Source organism: Mytilus galloprovincialis, chromosome 14, assembly GCF_965363235.1.
Source record: "Mytilus galloprovincialis chromosome 14, xbMytGall1.hap1.1, whole genome shotgun sequence".
NCBI lineage: Eukaryota > Metazoa > Mollusca > Bivalvia > Mytilida > Mytilidae > Mytilus > Mytilus galloprovincialis.
Window position 1 is genome coordinate 43006459 of NC_134851.1, and position 17315 is coordinate 43023773.

Below are 17315 nucleotides of genomic sequence, written 5' to 3' on the forward strand. Positions count from 1 at the left end.
GGGGTTGGGGTCTGTGGATTGGAATCCCACTTTTTTTTTACTATCAATGATTTGAATGGAGACATATGGTTGGACCCCCCCCCCCTCCCCCCACCCACCCCCACTTATCCTGGGTTGGCTGCCTCCTTTTGAAAATGGCTGGATCCACCCCCAGAGGAAATGGCATACAAATTACAGAATAGAGAATGAAGACCTTCCATCCAGACCCTCATGTGTCTGAAAAAAATTTCATCATATTCTTACTCATTCATACCTGTTGAGTAAAATAAATAAGTTGTAGTTCTTTTTGGGATTTATATTGCTGTAGCTGTTGATAAACTGATTTACATTTCCACTGGCGAAAATATGTCTGAATCAGGACCGCTGCTCGGCTTTGATCCATGGCCTTTGTCTTATATAACTCCTTGGCTACTTTCTGAGCTCTGTGTGATCTAAAAGCTAAAATATAAATAAACAAAAGTGTTTTAATTTTGTGGACACACATAAATATCTGCATGCAAACAGTCTATGAATGAAAAATATGATGACAAGTTTTTTGAAGTACGGTACAATAAATTCTTAACTTATAAAAGTGTCCGAAGTTAAGTATTGACACACATCAATGTCTCATATGAGAACTGGCTATGAATGAGTAAGAATATGATGAAATTTTTTTCAGATGAATGTCAAATCAAGTAGATGAAAGGCAAATAAAATGTCTAGTCAAAATATCTTAAATTTGCTATGATTTCATAGACCATGATATACAGTGTTCTTATTTAAGTGTGGACACACATAAATGTTTTGTATGATTACATGCTATGAATGAATAATAAACTAATGAAAATATTTTCAAATGATGGTCATGTATCAATGATTTAATGTCCTAATTTAAGTATGGACATACATCAATGTCTCATATACGAGAACTGGCTGTGAATGAGTAAGATTATGAGGACATTAGTCGACTTCAGATGAATTTCAAATGAAGTACATGAAACTAAAACTACACGACTAGTTCAAATGCTTTAAATTTGCTTTGAAATCATTATCTATAACATGAGAATTTCTTATTTCAAAACTTATAAGGCGAAAAATTGAGGTCAACTTCAGGTTTCAACTGTAGGAGTGAGTCTCAACATCGCACAAATAACTAATTAGAACATGTAACTTGCTAAATGATATTTAATTTCTTACAAACAATTTTTCCAAAGAGGAAAATATCTCCCACTATGGAAGTGTAAACTATCAACACTTAAACTGCTAAATTTCAATATTGTGTTTCGGATTATTTTTCTTCCTTACCTTAAAAACAAGTCATTATATATCACTGCTAAAACTGATGTGTGAAAAATTGTTTAAACAATCATAAAGAATTCTTGTTATCATTTAAAAGACGAATGACTTTAATCAAAGACTTTCCTTTTTGAATTTTCTTCAGAGTTCAGAATTTTTTTTGTTATTTTATTAATACCATGCAGGTTTACAACATTGCTTACCTGCTTGGTCTCCTATTTCAATTGATATAAATGTATGAATGGCCATATCAAGTGAATGTCTGATGATATAAAGAATAATGTACATAAAGTTGTTGACCTACATAGAAAATGTCATGTGGAGTGAAATTGCACAAATAATAATAAGTGTGGGCTAGTTGAAGTCAATATTTCTATGAATGTTTTTGGCAGTTCCCACTGAGGAGACTGAATACAAATAAGCATTTTGTAAGGAAACGACCATTATTCAAAGTCTTCCCACCAACAGGAAGTGAGTATTATGAATGAAGATTCAGAGATCCAAAACACCAGTCCCATTCCAGCAATGAATTCTAATTTGAAATGTGAATCTTTAATGTTTCAGCCATGATGTATAAGCACTATGATTCGATGACCATATCAGCTATCTACATGGTACATGTAATTGTATTTTACTAATGTATTCAAATAAAACAACAGAAATTGTTCACATTTTTAAACCATTTTACATTTTCAATAAAAGAGGGGTGACAATTTATTAATGAAGTGTCATAGAAAGGCAAGGGTAATTTAAGTTAATTATTACAAATTTGTGAGGAATCAGAGAGTTGTGCTGAATGCTGAAATACTGTAATGCATCGATTTTAAATGGAATATCTCATCTTTGTGTAAATTTTCCACTATCATTTGAATATTTGGGATCTGAGATTCTGAGGGTTATTTGATCATGGGTTCTCTATGGACACTCTAGCTTCCTCCACCAATAAAAACAATTGGCCACATCAACAGACCTGAAAGTGGTGCTAAGGGAGCTACCATTTGATTTTTATGGGGGGGGCTAGGATGAAAAATTTTGTCCTGCTTTTTTTTTTTAGTTGTAATCTCTGTCCTGCCTTTTTATTTTTTACTCTATTCGGTCCTGCCTTTTTTTTTACTAGTTTATCCTGACTTTTTTTACACAAATTGTCATCCTGCCTTTTTTTTTTTAACAAGTTTCTCATCCTGCCTTTTTTTTTACTCAAAACTCCTGTCCTGCCTATTTTTTTCAAATTTCATCCTAGCCCCCCCCCCCCCATAAAAATCAAATGGGTAGCTCCCTAAACACCGACAATGAATCCACATCAATAAAATATTTGTTCTTCATACTTTAATTCAAAATTGACAGTCATGATACTGTCATCTAGTAAAGGTCAATAAATGGATCAACTTCTAAGGTTTCAATTTGAAATATGAACTTTTACATGTGTTCAATCTGAGGGTAAGAATCATGTGTTAGACAATTGTTGATATACACGTGAGCAGTGGTACAAATTATTTCATAAATTAGATAGCAAATAATATCAAATTATCAACGGGTTTGTAGGAAAAATTATACGAAACACATGTCTAAAATTGGTCTAATTATTATTATTTACACGTTATCAGATATAATCATTTGACGTGAAACCTTGGCAATCTGTTCAATAGGGATACAATTCAGAAAATGTATTTTTTTTACACAAATAAATTTAGAAAACCAATAACCTTAATTAACAAGGAAGCATTAGTTCAAATGGTGTTATAATGATTTCTTTTGAGTGTATCCATTGCAAAAAAATGCATTTATTTGCTTTGAAATATTTCAAAAAAGGGGTGCAAGTATTTCACATATTGCCTTACAGTTTGACGAAAAGTAGAATTTCAATTCCTTGGAATGATACTGTTTCTGAATTTTTTGATGAGGTTCTAATCTACTGCTCTATTTTCTATCTATTTCGCCATTTATTCTGGAAATTTTTCAAACTATTCTCTATTCTTTAAACCCAGATTCAGATCTTCATTTATGAGAATTAACATAGAGGTACCAGTGAATTCTTAAAGGGTAACATGTTCCATAGTCTATGCCTTCTACCCTTTTTTAGGTTTTGACAGAAAGGTTTGCATTCTGATGACTGACAGATATAGAAGTATTCTAGGCTGTAAATACCTAAATCAATTCTCTACATAAAACTTCTATAAACTTTGTTATTTGAATTTCTAATAATGCTCATCTTTGTAACAATTATGCATTTAATTGAAACAAACAACTGATAATGCTTACTTTTTAGATATTTTTATCTAGAATTGATACAAGTACCAAATGTACAGATAGTTTTTGATCGATGAAATTTGAGCAAAATTATTTCCCTTTTGTCACTGTGTTCACTAATCAGCCTTGTCATACTGGCTGTTTGACTTAAGAAAAAGTTGTCTTTTGAAAAAAAATCTATTATTTCCCTTTTGTCACTGTGTTCACTAATCAGCGTTGACAAATACAAATACCTCAAAATTCAGCTGAGAATTTAAAAAAAAAAAGCATATAAAAATGACAAAAGGTATAAAATTTCATAAGAATGATTTTTTGTTAAACTTGAACATATAGTTAGGAAGAAAACGTAGTGAATTTGAAATGATTTGCTATAAAGTCACGTGACATCAACTATGGACAAGTTCAGTCTAATAATTTTTATACACATCGTTATAAGTGACCAGTCCAATTAGTATAGAAAGTCCCTGGAGGCTACGACTTAAAAAAAAGTGGTTTTCTGAAAGAAAAAAAAATTTGTTTAAGCCTTGCCCCCTTCATCCCTAAGTTCTAGGAAAGATCAGTCATCTGACAAGTTTTTACCACATATTTCAATTTTGTAAGTAAAATATGAAATTTAACAATTTACCCTCCAATATTTGCAAAATTTGCCAAGGGAAATTACTCTCTTTTAAATTTCTTCATGTCGAAACCTATTTATAAGCAGTAAGCTGAATTCTTCTCCTAAAAAGTAATATAGCTCTCTTCCAAAGGTACCCGTTTCAACTAGCAAGTCATCTACATGCAAAGTAAGAAACTAGATATTTTTTTAAATACTCAATGACCATTTAATTTCTGTTCTGAAATAAAAAAACCTCATCAAGTAGCTAGCAAGATCTCTACATGCAAAGGATGGAAGAAGGAAGTGATAAAAACAAACAAACAAGTTGTAATTACCTGTCCATGGTTCATCTTCTGTCAAAATTAAACCTTGTACATTACAGATTTGTATTGGTAATATTTACTGTAGATTCATATTCATTTCTTTTTGTCAATACCAATTTTTTGTGGATATTTGATTTTAAAGGTTTTGCCAAAGTCTACATATATTAGCCTCTGCTGGTGGACTATTAGTCCCCGAGGGTATCACCAGCCCAGTAGGCATGAAAATACGGATTTTTTGTGTTATTAAAATTTGCTGTTACAAAATGATAGAAATTATTATAAATTAAGGAATGTATCTCCCTCATGCAAAGCTCTGATTCCTTTCACGGATTTGGATATACTTTTTGGACCTTTTGGATTATAGCTCTTCATATTTTATACAAGCTTTGGATTTCAAATATTTTGGCCACGAGCATCACTGAAGAGACATATATATTAATGTACCGTTAATTTCATTAGCCTATACAAAATTTGTATCTAAATCTGAAATTTTAATTTGAACATGTGAAAATGTGGTTTACCCAGATAGGTATACCCAGGAGATACACATACAATTGGTTTCCTAAGAATAATACTGAATCCACAGTGATATATAGATAATCAACTAATAAACTACAGGTTCAATGAAGATAAGAAGTTCTCCTAAAGGTCTATATTTGTTCTCTTTTTTAACTACCTATCAACAAACTGATATAAAAGGAACACTTTATCATAGCTTATCATCACTGGAAATCTGACTTTCATCAATTAAAAATGTTTTGTATGAGAATTAAAAGATCAAAAGTTGTACAATTTAGGTTTTTAAAGATTAAATGCCTACAGTTATAGTTGTAATTCTCTGTATATTATTGGTAGTCAAGCCTGCATGTCTTGATTGGGACAACACTTATTTTATTTTGTTGGACACTTAAATTCGTGGATAAAGTCATCCATGAAAACCACAAAAATTGGTCCCCATGAATAAAAGTACTTTCACAGTATTCCATGGTACAGGAATGAAATGGAAAATGGTTGGGTCCAATTCCTAAATGTGAGAAGGAAAAACATAGCTTTTCTATAGTTTATATGATTTCATTTTTCTTTTCAATGAACTTTTCAATTTGCAAAAAAGAGGGTACACATCTCCTACACAAGTGGTATCAATACTGTTTGAAAATTTTGAGCAGGTAACTAAATTCTTACATTTCTTTTACATTCATAATTGTTTGCTTACAAAAATGTAAGTTGTAAAGAGTAAAATAACTTTATTTGATAAAATCTACCAAGCCAGAAATTCAATATCATGTAATAGGTTTTATATTCCTTTCTACACTAAAAATTATATATATGTATCCGAATGAACTACTAATCTATGCTATAACTTTCTTAATTTCAAAATCAAAAAGATTTCTTACCTCTTTGTATTTTTATTGCACTGTCTGTCTGAAATTTCACTTCTTTTTGATGTTTTCGTTTTTCCTTTTCTTCACGTTCCTTTCTAGCCTCCTCCTCTGCAATTTTCCTTTCCTCTTCCTGTCTTCTTCGCTCTTCTTCTTGTCTTTGCTTTTTCTCTCTCTCAATTCTCTGTTGCTCAACCAATAATAGTTCATCTAACCTTTTCTTTTCAGCTAAAAGATGTTTGCGCTCCTTCATAGCAGCAAAACTCCTCCATTTACTTTGGATTACAACAGCAGCCTCCATTTGTCTTCTATGTTCCTTTATTTTTGGTTGAACTTTTTTCCTTGCCATAAATCCTTTAACAGCTGAAAGTAACAAAAACTAGAGGTTCTTAGGAGCCTGTGTCGCTCACCTTGGTCTATGTGCATATTCAACAAAAGACACAGATGGATTAATGACAAAATTGTGTTTGGTGATGGTAATGTGTTTGTAGATCTTACTTTACTGAACATTCTTGCTACTTACAATTATCTTTATCTTTAATGAACTTGGCCCATTAGTTACAGAGGAAAATATTTTGTTAAAAATTTACTAAAATTAACAAAATATATGAAAATTGTTAAAATTTAACTATAAAGGGCTGTAACTCCTTAAGGGGTCAACCGACCCTTTTTGTCATGTTGTTTATTTGTAGATCTTACTTTGCTGAACATTATTGCTGTTTACAGATTATCTCTATCTACAATAAGATTCAAGATAATAACCAAAAACGGCAAAATTTCCTTAAAAATTACCAATTCAGGGACAGCAACCCAACAACCGATTGTCCAATTTGTCTCAAAATTTCAGGGCAGCTGGATTTTGACTTGATAAACAATTTGACCCACGTCAGATTTGCTCTAAATGCTTCGGTATTAGAGTTATAAGCCAAAATCTACATTTTACCCCTATGTTCTATTTTTATCCATGGCGGCTATCTTGGTTGGTTGGCCGGGTCACGCCACACATTTTTTAAACTAGATACCCCAATAATGATTGTGGCCAAGTTTGGTTAAATTTGGCCCAGTAGTTTCAGAGGAGAAGATTTTTGTAAAAGTTAACGACAACGGACCCGGACAACATTGACAGACGACGGACGCCAAGTGATGACAAAAGCGCTAAAAATACTGTCTCAATAAAATGTCTCAATTAATAATAATAAAAAAAAAAATCCTGTCAAAGATACTGCAAACCACCTTTTTTTGTAGATACTTTTTTGCATTTAATCCTTGCAAAATGACTAATTCTTTTATAGCTGACTATGCAGTATGGGCTTTGCTCATTGTTGAAGGCCTCAAGGTGACCTATAGTTGTTTATTTCCGTGTCATTTTAGTGTCTTGTGGAGAGTTTTCTCATTGGTAATCATACCACATCTTCTTTTTTTATGTGGCACCTGGTAATTCATTATTGCCATTTTTGACATTTGTTGATGATTTCATACAGTTTATTATATCTTGTTGAAAGATATTGGATTTGATTTTTATCTTGCTAAAAAGGCTAAAATAAAGTGCCCATAAAAATAGTAGATTAACAGTTATACTTTTCACACTTTATTACATGCTAATCCATTAAATATCAAACATGTTAATATCATGAATATGAACCCTACTTTCTACTAAACCAATAATTAGAGTTGAATTTTTTAACAGATTTTATTTCAAGGAAGCCGTCTTTATTTAGGAAGACATGTAACACAATCTGGCCGTACTATTTTGACTCTAAGCTGAATTATAATAGCCAACTATTGCTTCCAATTCTTGAACATATATCAGCCACCTGAAGCAATCTTTCCTTGTCTACATGTAGTCAGTTTTTTATTTTTTTATGGCAGAATTCCCTTTTTAAATTATACCTTCTTTAGTTATTTCTAGACAGCTTTAACAAGAATGTGTCAATAGTACATGGATGCCCCACTCCCACTATCATTTTCTTTGATCAGTGGACAGTAAAATTCTTAAAATTCAAAAATCTAATGTGCCATTGAAATTAGAAAGATCATATCATCGGGAACATGTGTACTAAGTATCGAGTTGATTGGACTTCTCCTTCATTAAATACTCCATAAGCCAAAAACTTTTACCTGGAGCGGGACAGACGGACAGACAAACAGACCAGAAAACATAATGTCCATAAAAAACATACTTTTTATAACTAATTTTACCAGCCACATGTAATTTTGCTTTACCAAACAGTCTGTCAAACCTATAAAATTTAGTCTGAACTACTTCTTTTTCAAATGCAATAAGTATCTTTTCTTGATTTTTTTTTTAACTTCATGTGAGAACTTACATTTTTGAACTAGAATAGCAGCCTGTATTCTTCTTTTCTTTGACTGCATGTAACCTTTTCTTGCATTCACCATTCTGGCAACTACAAAATAACATTGTCTTTTACACAGATGTAAGTATTTTAATGCTTTCTGTTAATTTTTTTTTTAATGTTAGATTATTTTTGTCTGTTTACTGTAAATTCAGGAAGTATAGTGTGCATTTATTATAACGATTTTGTCAATTTTTACTAAATTTGCAAGTTTAGTTTTCGCGATATTGTGAAAAATCCTGTTTAAATCATTTAAAAAAATTCAAAATATGACTTTGAATTATTGCAATTATAACCTTGTCACATTTTTTCACAATATTAAATAAAAACATGGCAATAATTTCTAAATTTACAGTAATTTGTATGTACATGTATTACTATAAAATCTAAATTTTTAAAAGAGCTGGACATATTGAATATTATAAAACTTGTGTATCAATAAAGTTTTATTCGTATCAACTGTACATGTCCATTGACAAGACTGTTCTACTGAGTTGAATTTTATTTTAATTGATTCATCATATCATTCTGCTTCTTACTCCAATACATAAAAATATTCTTGAAATATCTGTCACAAAATAACATTGGTTTAATGTGTTAACTTGAATTTACATGAATTGAGTTTGTTTTTCCTACAGATCATATTGTCTTACCATATTGACATTTAATGAAATTAAATGTTATTTATGGATCATAAGCATATTGTAAAATCAAATGCTGGATTAGCAGCGCCGTCCTATCAATTGTAAGGTCATGATATCCATATCACTCCCTGGTTTACATATGCAGGGCATTATATTAGAAGTAGGTCACAGAAGCCTTGTTTTATTTAGTAGGTAATCTTACTAATTGAAAGGTCATGATAACCATATCACTCCCTGGTTTACATATGCAGGGCATTATATTAGAAGTAGGTCACAGAAGCCTTGTTTTATTTAGTAGGTAATCTTACTAATTGAAAGGTCATGATAACCATATCACTCCCTGGTTTACATATGCAGGGCATTATACTAGAAGTAGGTTACAAAAGCCTTGTTTTTTTAAATAGGTCATGATATATATAGCTTACATGACTGTATCTTGACAACTGCTTTTTCTCTCTGCCATTTTAACTTGAGGAACTTATTCTGTGCTTGCCACATTCTAACTGCAGACTGAATGATTACCACTTTCTTGTTTCTCTCCTCAAAGACTCTGGCTAGTTGTTCCATGTGGTAATACTTCAAAAATACCTGATGAAAAATACATTTAATTATTTAGATGATGTAAAAGTAATTTCTTGTTTCTATACTAAAATATCTGTGTTAAAAGATTTTTAAGACATTTTCAGTGTCCGATTTATAAAAACAGCTGAAGCTGGTTCATTGTGCCAGTTAAGCTAAAGAAGAAAAAGATTCCTTAGTATTTATTAAAGGTCATATTTTTGTTATCGTGAAAAAAAATATCATTCACAATTTTCATAGTCCCTGAGAATTTCTTGCTGTGTGGCAAAACAAAAGGGGTTAACCTTTCAAAGCAGGATTTTTATTTTAATTTCCACTGTCTACCGACCTAATAAACTTCATCCCCATTTTAAACTTTTACATGTTATAATACCTGTAAACAAATTTAAACTTTAAGTTACAATTTAAATGTCATTTGATAATACTACATTTAAGTGACTTGCAAACAAATTGCCATTGAAATTCATCGAAAAAATGTTTCAGATAGGATTATTTAATACAACTTTTCATTATATATGTATTCCTTAGAGACAGATTAAAGAGGGCCTTTTTTCTCTGTTACTGTGTAGACTTTATCCACTCTTATTGTTGCCACATTTGTGCCCCAATCCCCTTTAAAATTCCTGGAATCTCATCGGTTCCTCTTCAGAATCTAATACATTCTGAGTAATATTTTCCCAATTGTACACCAAAAGGTAGTGATTGGTTATAAATTTCCTAAATTATGGGCATTTAACAAATGATGTAACATCATTTTAATTTTTGTGTATGAAACAACGGTATTACCAATAGTCCTTTAGTTTCTTAAACTGTCTATTGGCAGGTATGTAAACTGCATGTGATTTTGTGGGAAGATTTCCAATGGCTGTGTTATCGGGTTTTTTGGTAAAATTGTTTAACTCACCTTAGATTTTCCTAGAGCCCAGTTGTCCATTTTCAATCTCTCTAACATTCGAAAACAACAGTCTCTTGAATACTCAACTTTTTCTTCATGACCAAATACCAACATATGATATCTATTAAAGCAGAAATAATAATATATAATATCAAATCATTTGTTTGGAGTTACATTCAGATTGTTTACATTAACCATGTGACAGGGTTGTAAAGTCACAACTGTAGATTTGAAAAATTTCAGCTGGAGTTATTGTTATTGCAGTGGTTGTCGTTTGTTAATGTGTTACATATTTGTTTTTCGTTCATTTTTTTTTATATAAATAAGGCCGTTAGTTTTCTCATTTGAATTGTTTTACATTGTCTTCCTGGGCCTGTTATAGCTGACCATGCGGTATGGGCTTTGCTCATTGTTGAAGGCCATACGGTGACCTATAGTTGTTAATGTCTGTGTCATTTTGGTCTTTTGTGGATAGTTGTCTCATTGGCAATCATACCACATCTTCTTTTTTATATTATGGCCTCATAACTATAGATTATTTATCAACATATTTATTGCTGTATTCCATGTTCATTCTGATGATATTGCTACATATTTTTAAGATAATAAAAAAAAAGAAAGCTATTACTCTGCATTGTTACTATGTGAAATATTTTTCAACACCAAGATTTTCTATTTGTATGACATTGTGTTTTTTGAGAGTTGAAATTTTGAAAAAAACCCAGAAGATTTGAATTATTTACAGGAGGGACAGACAAGGGCTTATGACTCCCGCTGGAAGAAGCACATGTCTGATACAGTATTATTTTTAAAAAAAAAAAAAATGTGATTTTTGAAGTTATAAAGGGGAATAACACTAGAATGGTAAGCAAATTATTTCCAAAATTATAACTAAATCTGCAATTCTTGGTTCTTGTCATTGTGTATTAGTTTCATGAAACTTGCTTGGATATATGTTGTTTTCATTTGACTTTTAGTATCAATTCTAAATTCTAGATAAGAAGAACATCCTTAAAGCTAATATTAGCCCATTGTCAACCAAGTACAATAAGTGTTAAAAGTACTTTAAGGGGGATGCATAAAGAAGTAAAAAATAGGTTTTTTTCAAGAACAAAAATTTCATTTTCACATCAGAAATAAACAAAAGATTTTTAAGTTATGTGCATCACACATCTCATATTATAAGCAAGTTAAACAGTGATATATTTCACATCACTTCATTTTTTTTTTCTATATTTCACACAAAAAATTAAAATATTTTTTACTGTAAAAGTGAAACCATGTTTTTTTTTTATTTCACAAGTTCACATTTATTACTGTGATTTATTTTTTACATAATGACACAACTGCGAGTTAAAGTTATTGTGATTTCAAGAATACTGCAAACAATGCTTTTAAAATTGAAAATATTTATTTTATATATTAGTTACAATATGATTTTTTGTAAAAAAAAAAAATGCAAAATAAAAAAGATATTATCTCACAAGTGAAACAAATAAATATACCTTTTTATTTTGATCGTAATACCATACAATCCTTTTTTTTTTTACTCACCTCCTAATAAATTCTGCAAAAGGAATTCTATGAGAGTATCCCTCCCTACGAATTCTTGTAGTTTCTAGTACACCTGTATATCTAAGTTGGACTGTAACTTTTTCATTATCAAACTGATCAGGCAAGTTGTCTGCATTAGGTCTGATGCATCTATAAAATGATTGATTGATGTATGATTTATGCTGCATCAGTGCTAAACAAGGAATTATTTGAATCTGGAAAAATTTTGAATTCTAGAAATTTGATTAGAAACGTATGATGGAAACTAACCCTACTAAATACGGTTAGCCATGCGCATGTGGCTAACGTTAATTTAGTTGGGTTAGTTTTCATCATACATTTCACATTAATTTTCTAGAATTCAAAATTTTTCCAGATTCAAATAGTTCCTTGTTGCTAATAGATTATATAGTGGAGACTGGGCTATTTCAAATAGTTTAACAAAATTCTAATTTCAAAAATCCAATGAGAGATCTTACAATATACTTTTAACTTTAGCTTAAAGGAAAAATCACTAAATCTGTTCTGAGTGCATGGCCAGAAACATATAGACAGCACATTCTCATGAAATGCATTAAACTTCAAAATATACAAAAATAAATGAGGAATGTGTCCATAAAACTCAAAAACCCTTAAAGTGACACTATCCATATTTGTAGTCTTGTGGTAATAAGCACTGTGTATGATTTTCAAAATTATTGGTTAAGGCAAACTTAAGTAAGAGAATGGAAACAAAAAGATCAACAATTTTTCCATTTATAAAGGATATATCTATAGAACAGTAAAAGTGATGCAACTACAATTTAAATTGTACCTGTGTTTTGTGGTAATACACATTGTGTATAAGTTTCCTAACAATTGGTTGAGGCAAACCAAAGTTAGAGAACAGAAACCAATTTTGGGCCATACAGATGGACACAGGTAAAACTTAATGCTCCCCTCCACTATTTTGAGGGGCATAAAAATAAATGGCATTTTCTTTCAACTTAAAAGATACTACTTTAGAAGCAAGAAGTTGAAGTTGTCTAAAAATCCAATTACAGTCAAACCTGCTTAAGAGACCACCTGCATTAAGCAAAAACCTGTGTTATAAGACCATTAATATATAATCCCTTTATAGTGCATTTCATAGAGATTAAACTGGAATTAAAAGACCACCTGTCTTAAGAGATCACTTTTTTGCTCTCCTTTATGTGGTCTGTTAAAACAGGTTTCACTGTAGACTGAATTTACAGTGTTACCTCACAAAATGGGGAGTTCCAGCCACCATCTTTGACATCAAGTCCATCAAAGAATATCGAAAGTATGTGGCCACGGTCTGTTGTATTCTTGTCATGCTGGTCGATGCTGAACCCTGAAATATAGAATCATTTATTTTCCATGTTAGTTTTATCATGTTGCTGGTTGCTGTTTCCAGACTTAGGGGTCACTTATCATATAAATTAATCCTCGTGACATCATTTGACAACTTTTTTATCCCTCATTTACTAGTTTGGACTTTTCTTATAATACATTGTATCTAAATTAAGAGATGAAATTTTACAATATTCTTCTTTTTCTAGGATATCTACCTACAACTGACAAATATCATGTATGTTATCTAGAGTTAGAATGGCAAGATAAGATAACAAATAGAAAAAAATCTAAAATTTTGTTCTTTAAAAATCTTTTCATATATTTTACATGATTTAGTATAATAAAAATTAACTTAGACCTATTTATAGATCTTAAAACATGAGTATCATTTGCTTACTGTCAAAAATAAAATAAAATATTAAGACTGAAAAAAGTTTAAGTAAGATATATATAAGTTAAATAATGATGAAAAATAATATAGTAATGAATATAGCTTTAAAAATATACATGGATATAATTTGAATATACAAATATATCTCTGAATAATAAATAATGTTGGTGATTCCTAAATGCAGCTTATTACTGTCACAGCTAGAATAGAAACTAAACAAAAGACACACTATAATAATCTATCAAATAATATAGTCTGATGACAATGAAAGTTATTATTGCAAAGGGATTGAAACCTTTCCCAAGATTCAGTTGGAGTTAACCTGACCATTTAAATTTTTGCAAAGTCTACTGTCCCAATGAATAAATAACAATAGCTATTATTCATGTGAAAGGAATGTGCGATTGCCTTTGAAGTAAAAATTAAATAACTATGGCTTAAAAGATTGATGAAACCTCATGGATTGTGGTATAATAACATCACTCAGCAAAATGTGAATAGGTGAAACGTGTATTCTGGGTCAACACTTTAATTTGGCATATATTTAAGTCTACTTCATTATGAACATGTGTACTATGTTTCAAATTGAAGACACCACAAATTATCTAAACCTTAATTTTTGTTTAACATATTCCATTTCCAAATTCAATGAACCATGAAAACTGGGTAAAAATCCTAATTTCCAACTAACAATCACAGTGTTGAGTGGATAGTGATACAATAATTTGATTTCTTAGACCACTCTGCCACTGAGGCCTTCAGTTTCATATTAATTGCCACAAACTATCTTAAACAAAAACTTTAACCTGATGCAGGACAATAGACTATCAGTCTGATGCATAGACCAGAAAGCACAATTTTCCTTTACTATAAAAAGCAACATATATAACGTTTTTTTTTGTTTTTTTTTTTATATATACTTAAAAGCAGTGATGTGCAAATTGATTGAAATGTGTGTGTTTTTTTTTAAAGCTTATTTTTTTTAAAGCTTATAGAAAAAAAAATGTTAGTGTTGATAATAAAACAATAATATTTTATTAACTATGTGTTCAAATTTGATATTAGTCAAACAAACCAAAAAAGCACTCAAGCACACATATTATAGAAAAAAACTCTGAATTCTAAATAGGATAAACCAATGAAAAAATTAGTAAGTACTTCCTATTAACCAAATACATAAAAAGCAACAATGTGAATATTTAAAGACAGGCTAGGGCCAATGAGGGGTGAACTTTAAAGACTTTTTAAGTTGATAAATTCTGATTATTCAGAAAATTAAACCTGGATAATTATAAAATTAGTGCAAAACATTTTTAACAATAAAACAATTTAAATTTTAAAATGTGTGCAAAAATTAAAATAACACAATTAAAATAAAAAAATAAATTAGAAAAAAAATTGTGAAGTTATTTTTAAATAACATTAAAAAATATAAAATAACAATTTAACAACCCCGTGCAGACCCTAAAAAATATAATTACGATGATGACATGATGTCTAATTGATGATTCTGATGATGCATACAGTCTATAAATAGATTTCTAAAAACAGATACAAATGTCTATAAATAGATATAAGCTATCTATAGATAGTTACTTACTAGGGCGCTGTAAATCTGTAGGGAGGCAAGATAAATTCAAATTTTAAGCAATTCTTACAACAATCCTGTTGACATGGCATTACTACAATAATCCTGTATACACAGTCACTTTTGTCAGCAAAGTTTGTACTGTCATAATGATTGCTTTACTGACAGAATCTATATAATGGAATTTATTTGAATGTCATACAAGTGAGAGGATTACTAGCTAGCTACAAAACTAGGTTCAATCCACCATTTTCTACATTTAAGAAAAAACCTGTACAAAGTCAGGAATATGACAGTTGTTATCCATATGTTTGATGGGTTGGAGCTTTTGATTTTGCGATTTGTAAAGGGACTTTCCATTATGAATTTTCCTTGGAGTTCTGTATTTTTCTTATTTTACTCATTACTCTACTGATTTTCATAATAGAGACAAACAATACCATTTTCTTAGGGAGCTACCATTTGATTTTTATGGGGGGGGGGGGGGCTAGGATGAAAAATTTTGTCCTGCATTTTTTTTTAGTTGTAATCTCTGTCCTGCCTTTTTATTTTTCACTCTATTCGGTCCTGCCTTTTTTTTTTATTAGTTTATCCTGACTTTTTTTACCTAAATTGTCATCCTGCCTTTTTTTTTATTACTCAAAACTCCTGTCCTGCCTATTTTTTTTAAATTTCATCCTAGCCCCCCCCCCCCCATAAAAATCAAATGGTAGCTCCCTTATCTAATGAAATAACACAATATAAAACATTTGTCAGAATTCGATGAATAAGTGTTTTGATATTTCAGTTGTTTGTTTGCTGTCTAACTGACATTTTCTTTATAATCACACCTTTTTTTTTTTTTATAGAAAACTTGTTCAATAGGAGTAAATTTCTTCTGTTGATTGGAAGTCCTTTAAAGACAGAAATTCTGCAGTAATATTTACCAAAATGATTCTCATTCATGTTGTTTCTCCAAATGAATTCATTATTGATTTTATTCTGACATTTGAATGTTGACTGAATTAATTTTAAAACAAAAAGTAAAATAACATGAATGTAATAAGAAAACAGTGTGAAATAGATTCTACAGTTAAGGTGGTACCTAACACTACAGGGAGATAACTCTGTAAAGTCGGCTTAACATTTTAATTACGTTGTGTTGTAAAAGGAATATTAAGCTTCTCAATGATCAAAATTGGTGTTTGTCAAATTGCTATATAACCAGTGTAATTTTTCTGACAAAACGGTTGGTTCAAATTTTTAAAAATTTTTATATTTTTGTTTAAGTGTCAAAGTAAATACTTTGACAAAATTTTATGAAAATTAAACGAGCCAAATTAATTTTAGTGAAAGTGTTGGGTACCACCTTAATTCCATCAAAAATCTTCATTTGAAGAGACATAATCCTATATTTGCGGTTTGAAATAATATATTATTCAGTGACAACTAATAACCATTATAACTGAAACTGATTTTGTGTTAACCTCTTTTCTTGCAAATTTTCATTTCAATTTATATTTGAACAAGAAAGCTAGTTATTGTTACAGTAAATATTGATTTAGCTGAGAAAAATTCAAATCAAATAACTTTTACCTTAAAAATATTTGAGGCTAACCTGAATAATTCAAGTTTTAATGGATATCATTTTTATCTAAAAAGCTGTTGATAAAATTTAAATTAAAACTGATCACATGCAAGATATTGGTAAACACATGTAATGGTCTCTGCCAGACTCTGGTGCAAAATGAAAAAAAAATATTGGATAAAAATAATCTTCTACTTCTTTAAAAGCTGCTGCATATTTGAAAGCAAAGAGTAGCGCTAATTTCTGGAATATTTAAAAATGTCTTATGCTTTAATTTTTACATAGAAATACTCATTGCTTAGACATGGGCATTGTTGTGGATATTTAAATGAACTGTGATATGTAACAGTAATAGGAACATTAAGGAGGTAGACCTAGGTTAAGGGAAATAACTCTTAAAATCCTCAGTACGTTTGTGTCAACCATTTTCAAAAATATATTCTAAGCTTCTAGGTTACATAGATTATTTTCAATCTGTTTCAAGTAAATGCTTAAAATACATTGATGAACTTGACTTTTACAAACGCTTAACTGATTTAAAGAGTTATCTCCCTGAACCAAG

At 30.3% G+C, this 17315-nt stretch overlaps 1 protein-coding gene across 5 annotated transcripts in view; it reads right to left on the reverse strand.

Moving 5' to 3' along the window:
- Positions 1-17315, reverse strand: part of LOC143058506 (myosin-IIIb-like) — a 90925-nt gene that overhangs the window by 18506 nt on the left and 55104 nt on the right. For 2 of the 5 annotated variants that reach the window (XM_076232017.1, XM_076232015.1), the window contains 9 exons: positions 15199-15213; positions 13093-13205; positions 11852-12001; positions 10307-10418; positions 9249-9411; positions 8150-8230; positions 5838-6185; positions 4456-4473; positions 254-438 (listed from right to left, as the gene is read on the reverse strand). In XM_076232017.1, the coding sequence (XP_076088132.1) occupies positions 254-438; positions 4456-4473; positions 5838-6185; positions 8150-8230; positions 9249-9411; positions 10307-10418; positions 11852-12001; positions 13093-13205; positions 15199-15213 (1185 nt within the window). The remainder of the gene's footprint in view (positions 1-253; positions 439-4455; positions 4474-5837; positions 6186-8149; positions 8231-9248; positions 9412-10306; positions 10419-11851; positions 12002-13092; positions 13206-15198; positions 15214-17315) is intronic. The other 3 variants (XM_076232018.1, XM_076232016.1, XM_076232019.1) reach the window with 2 other exon arrangements.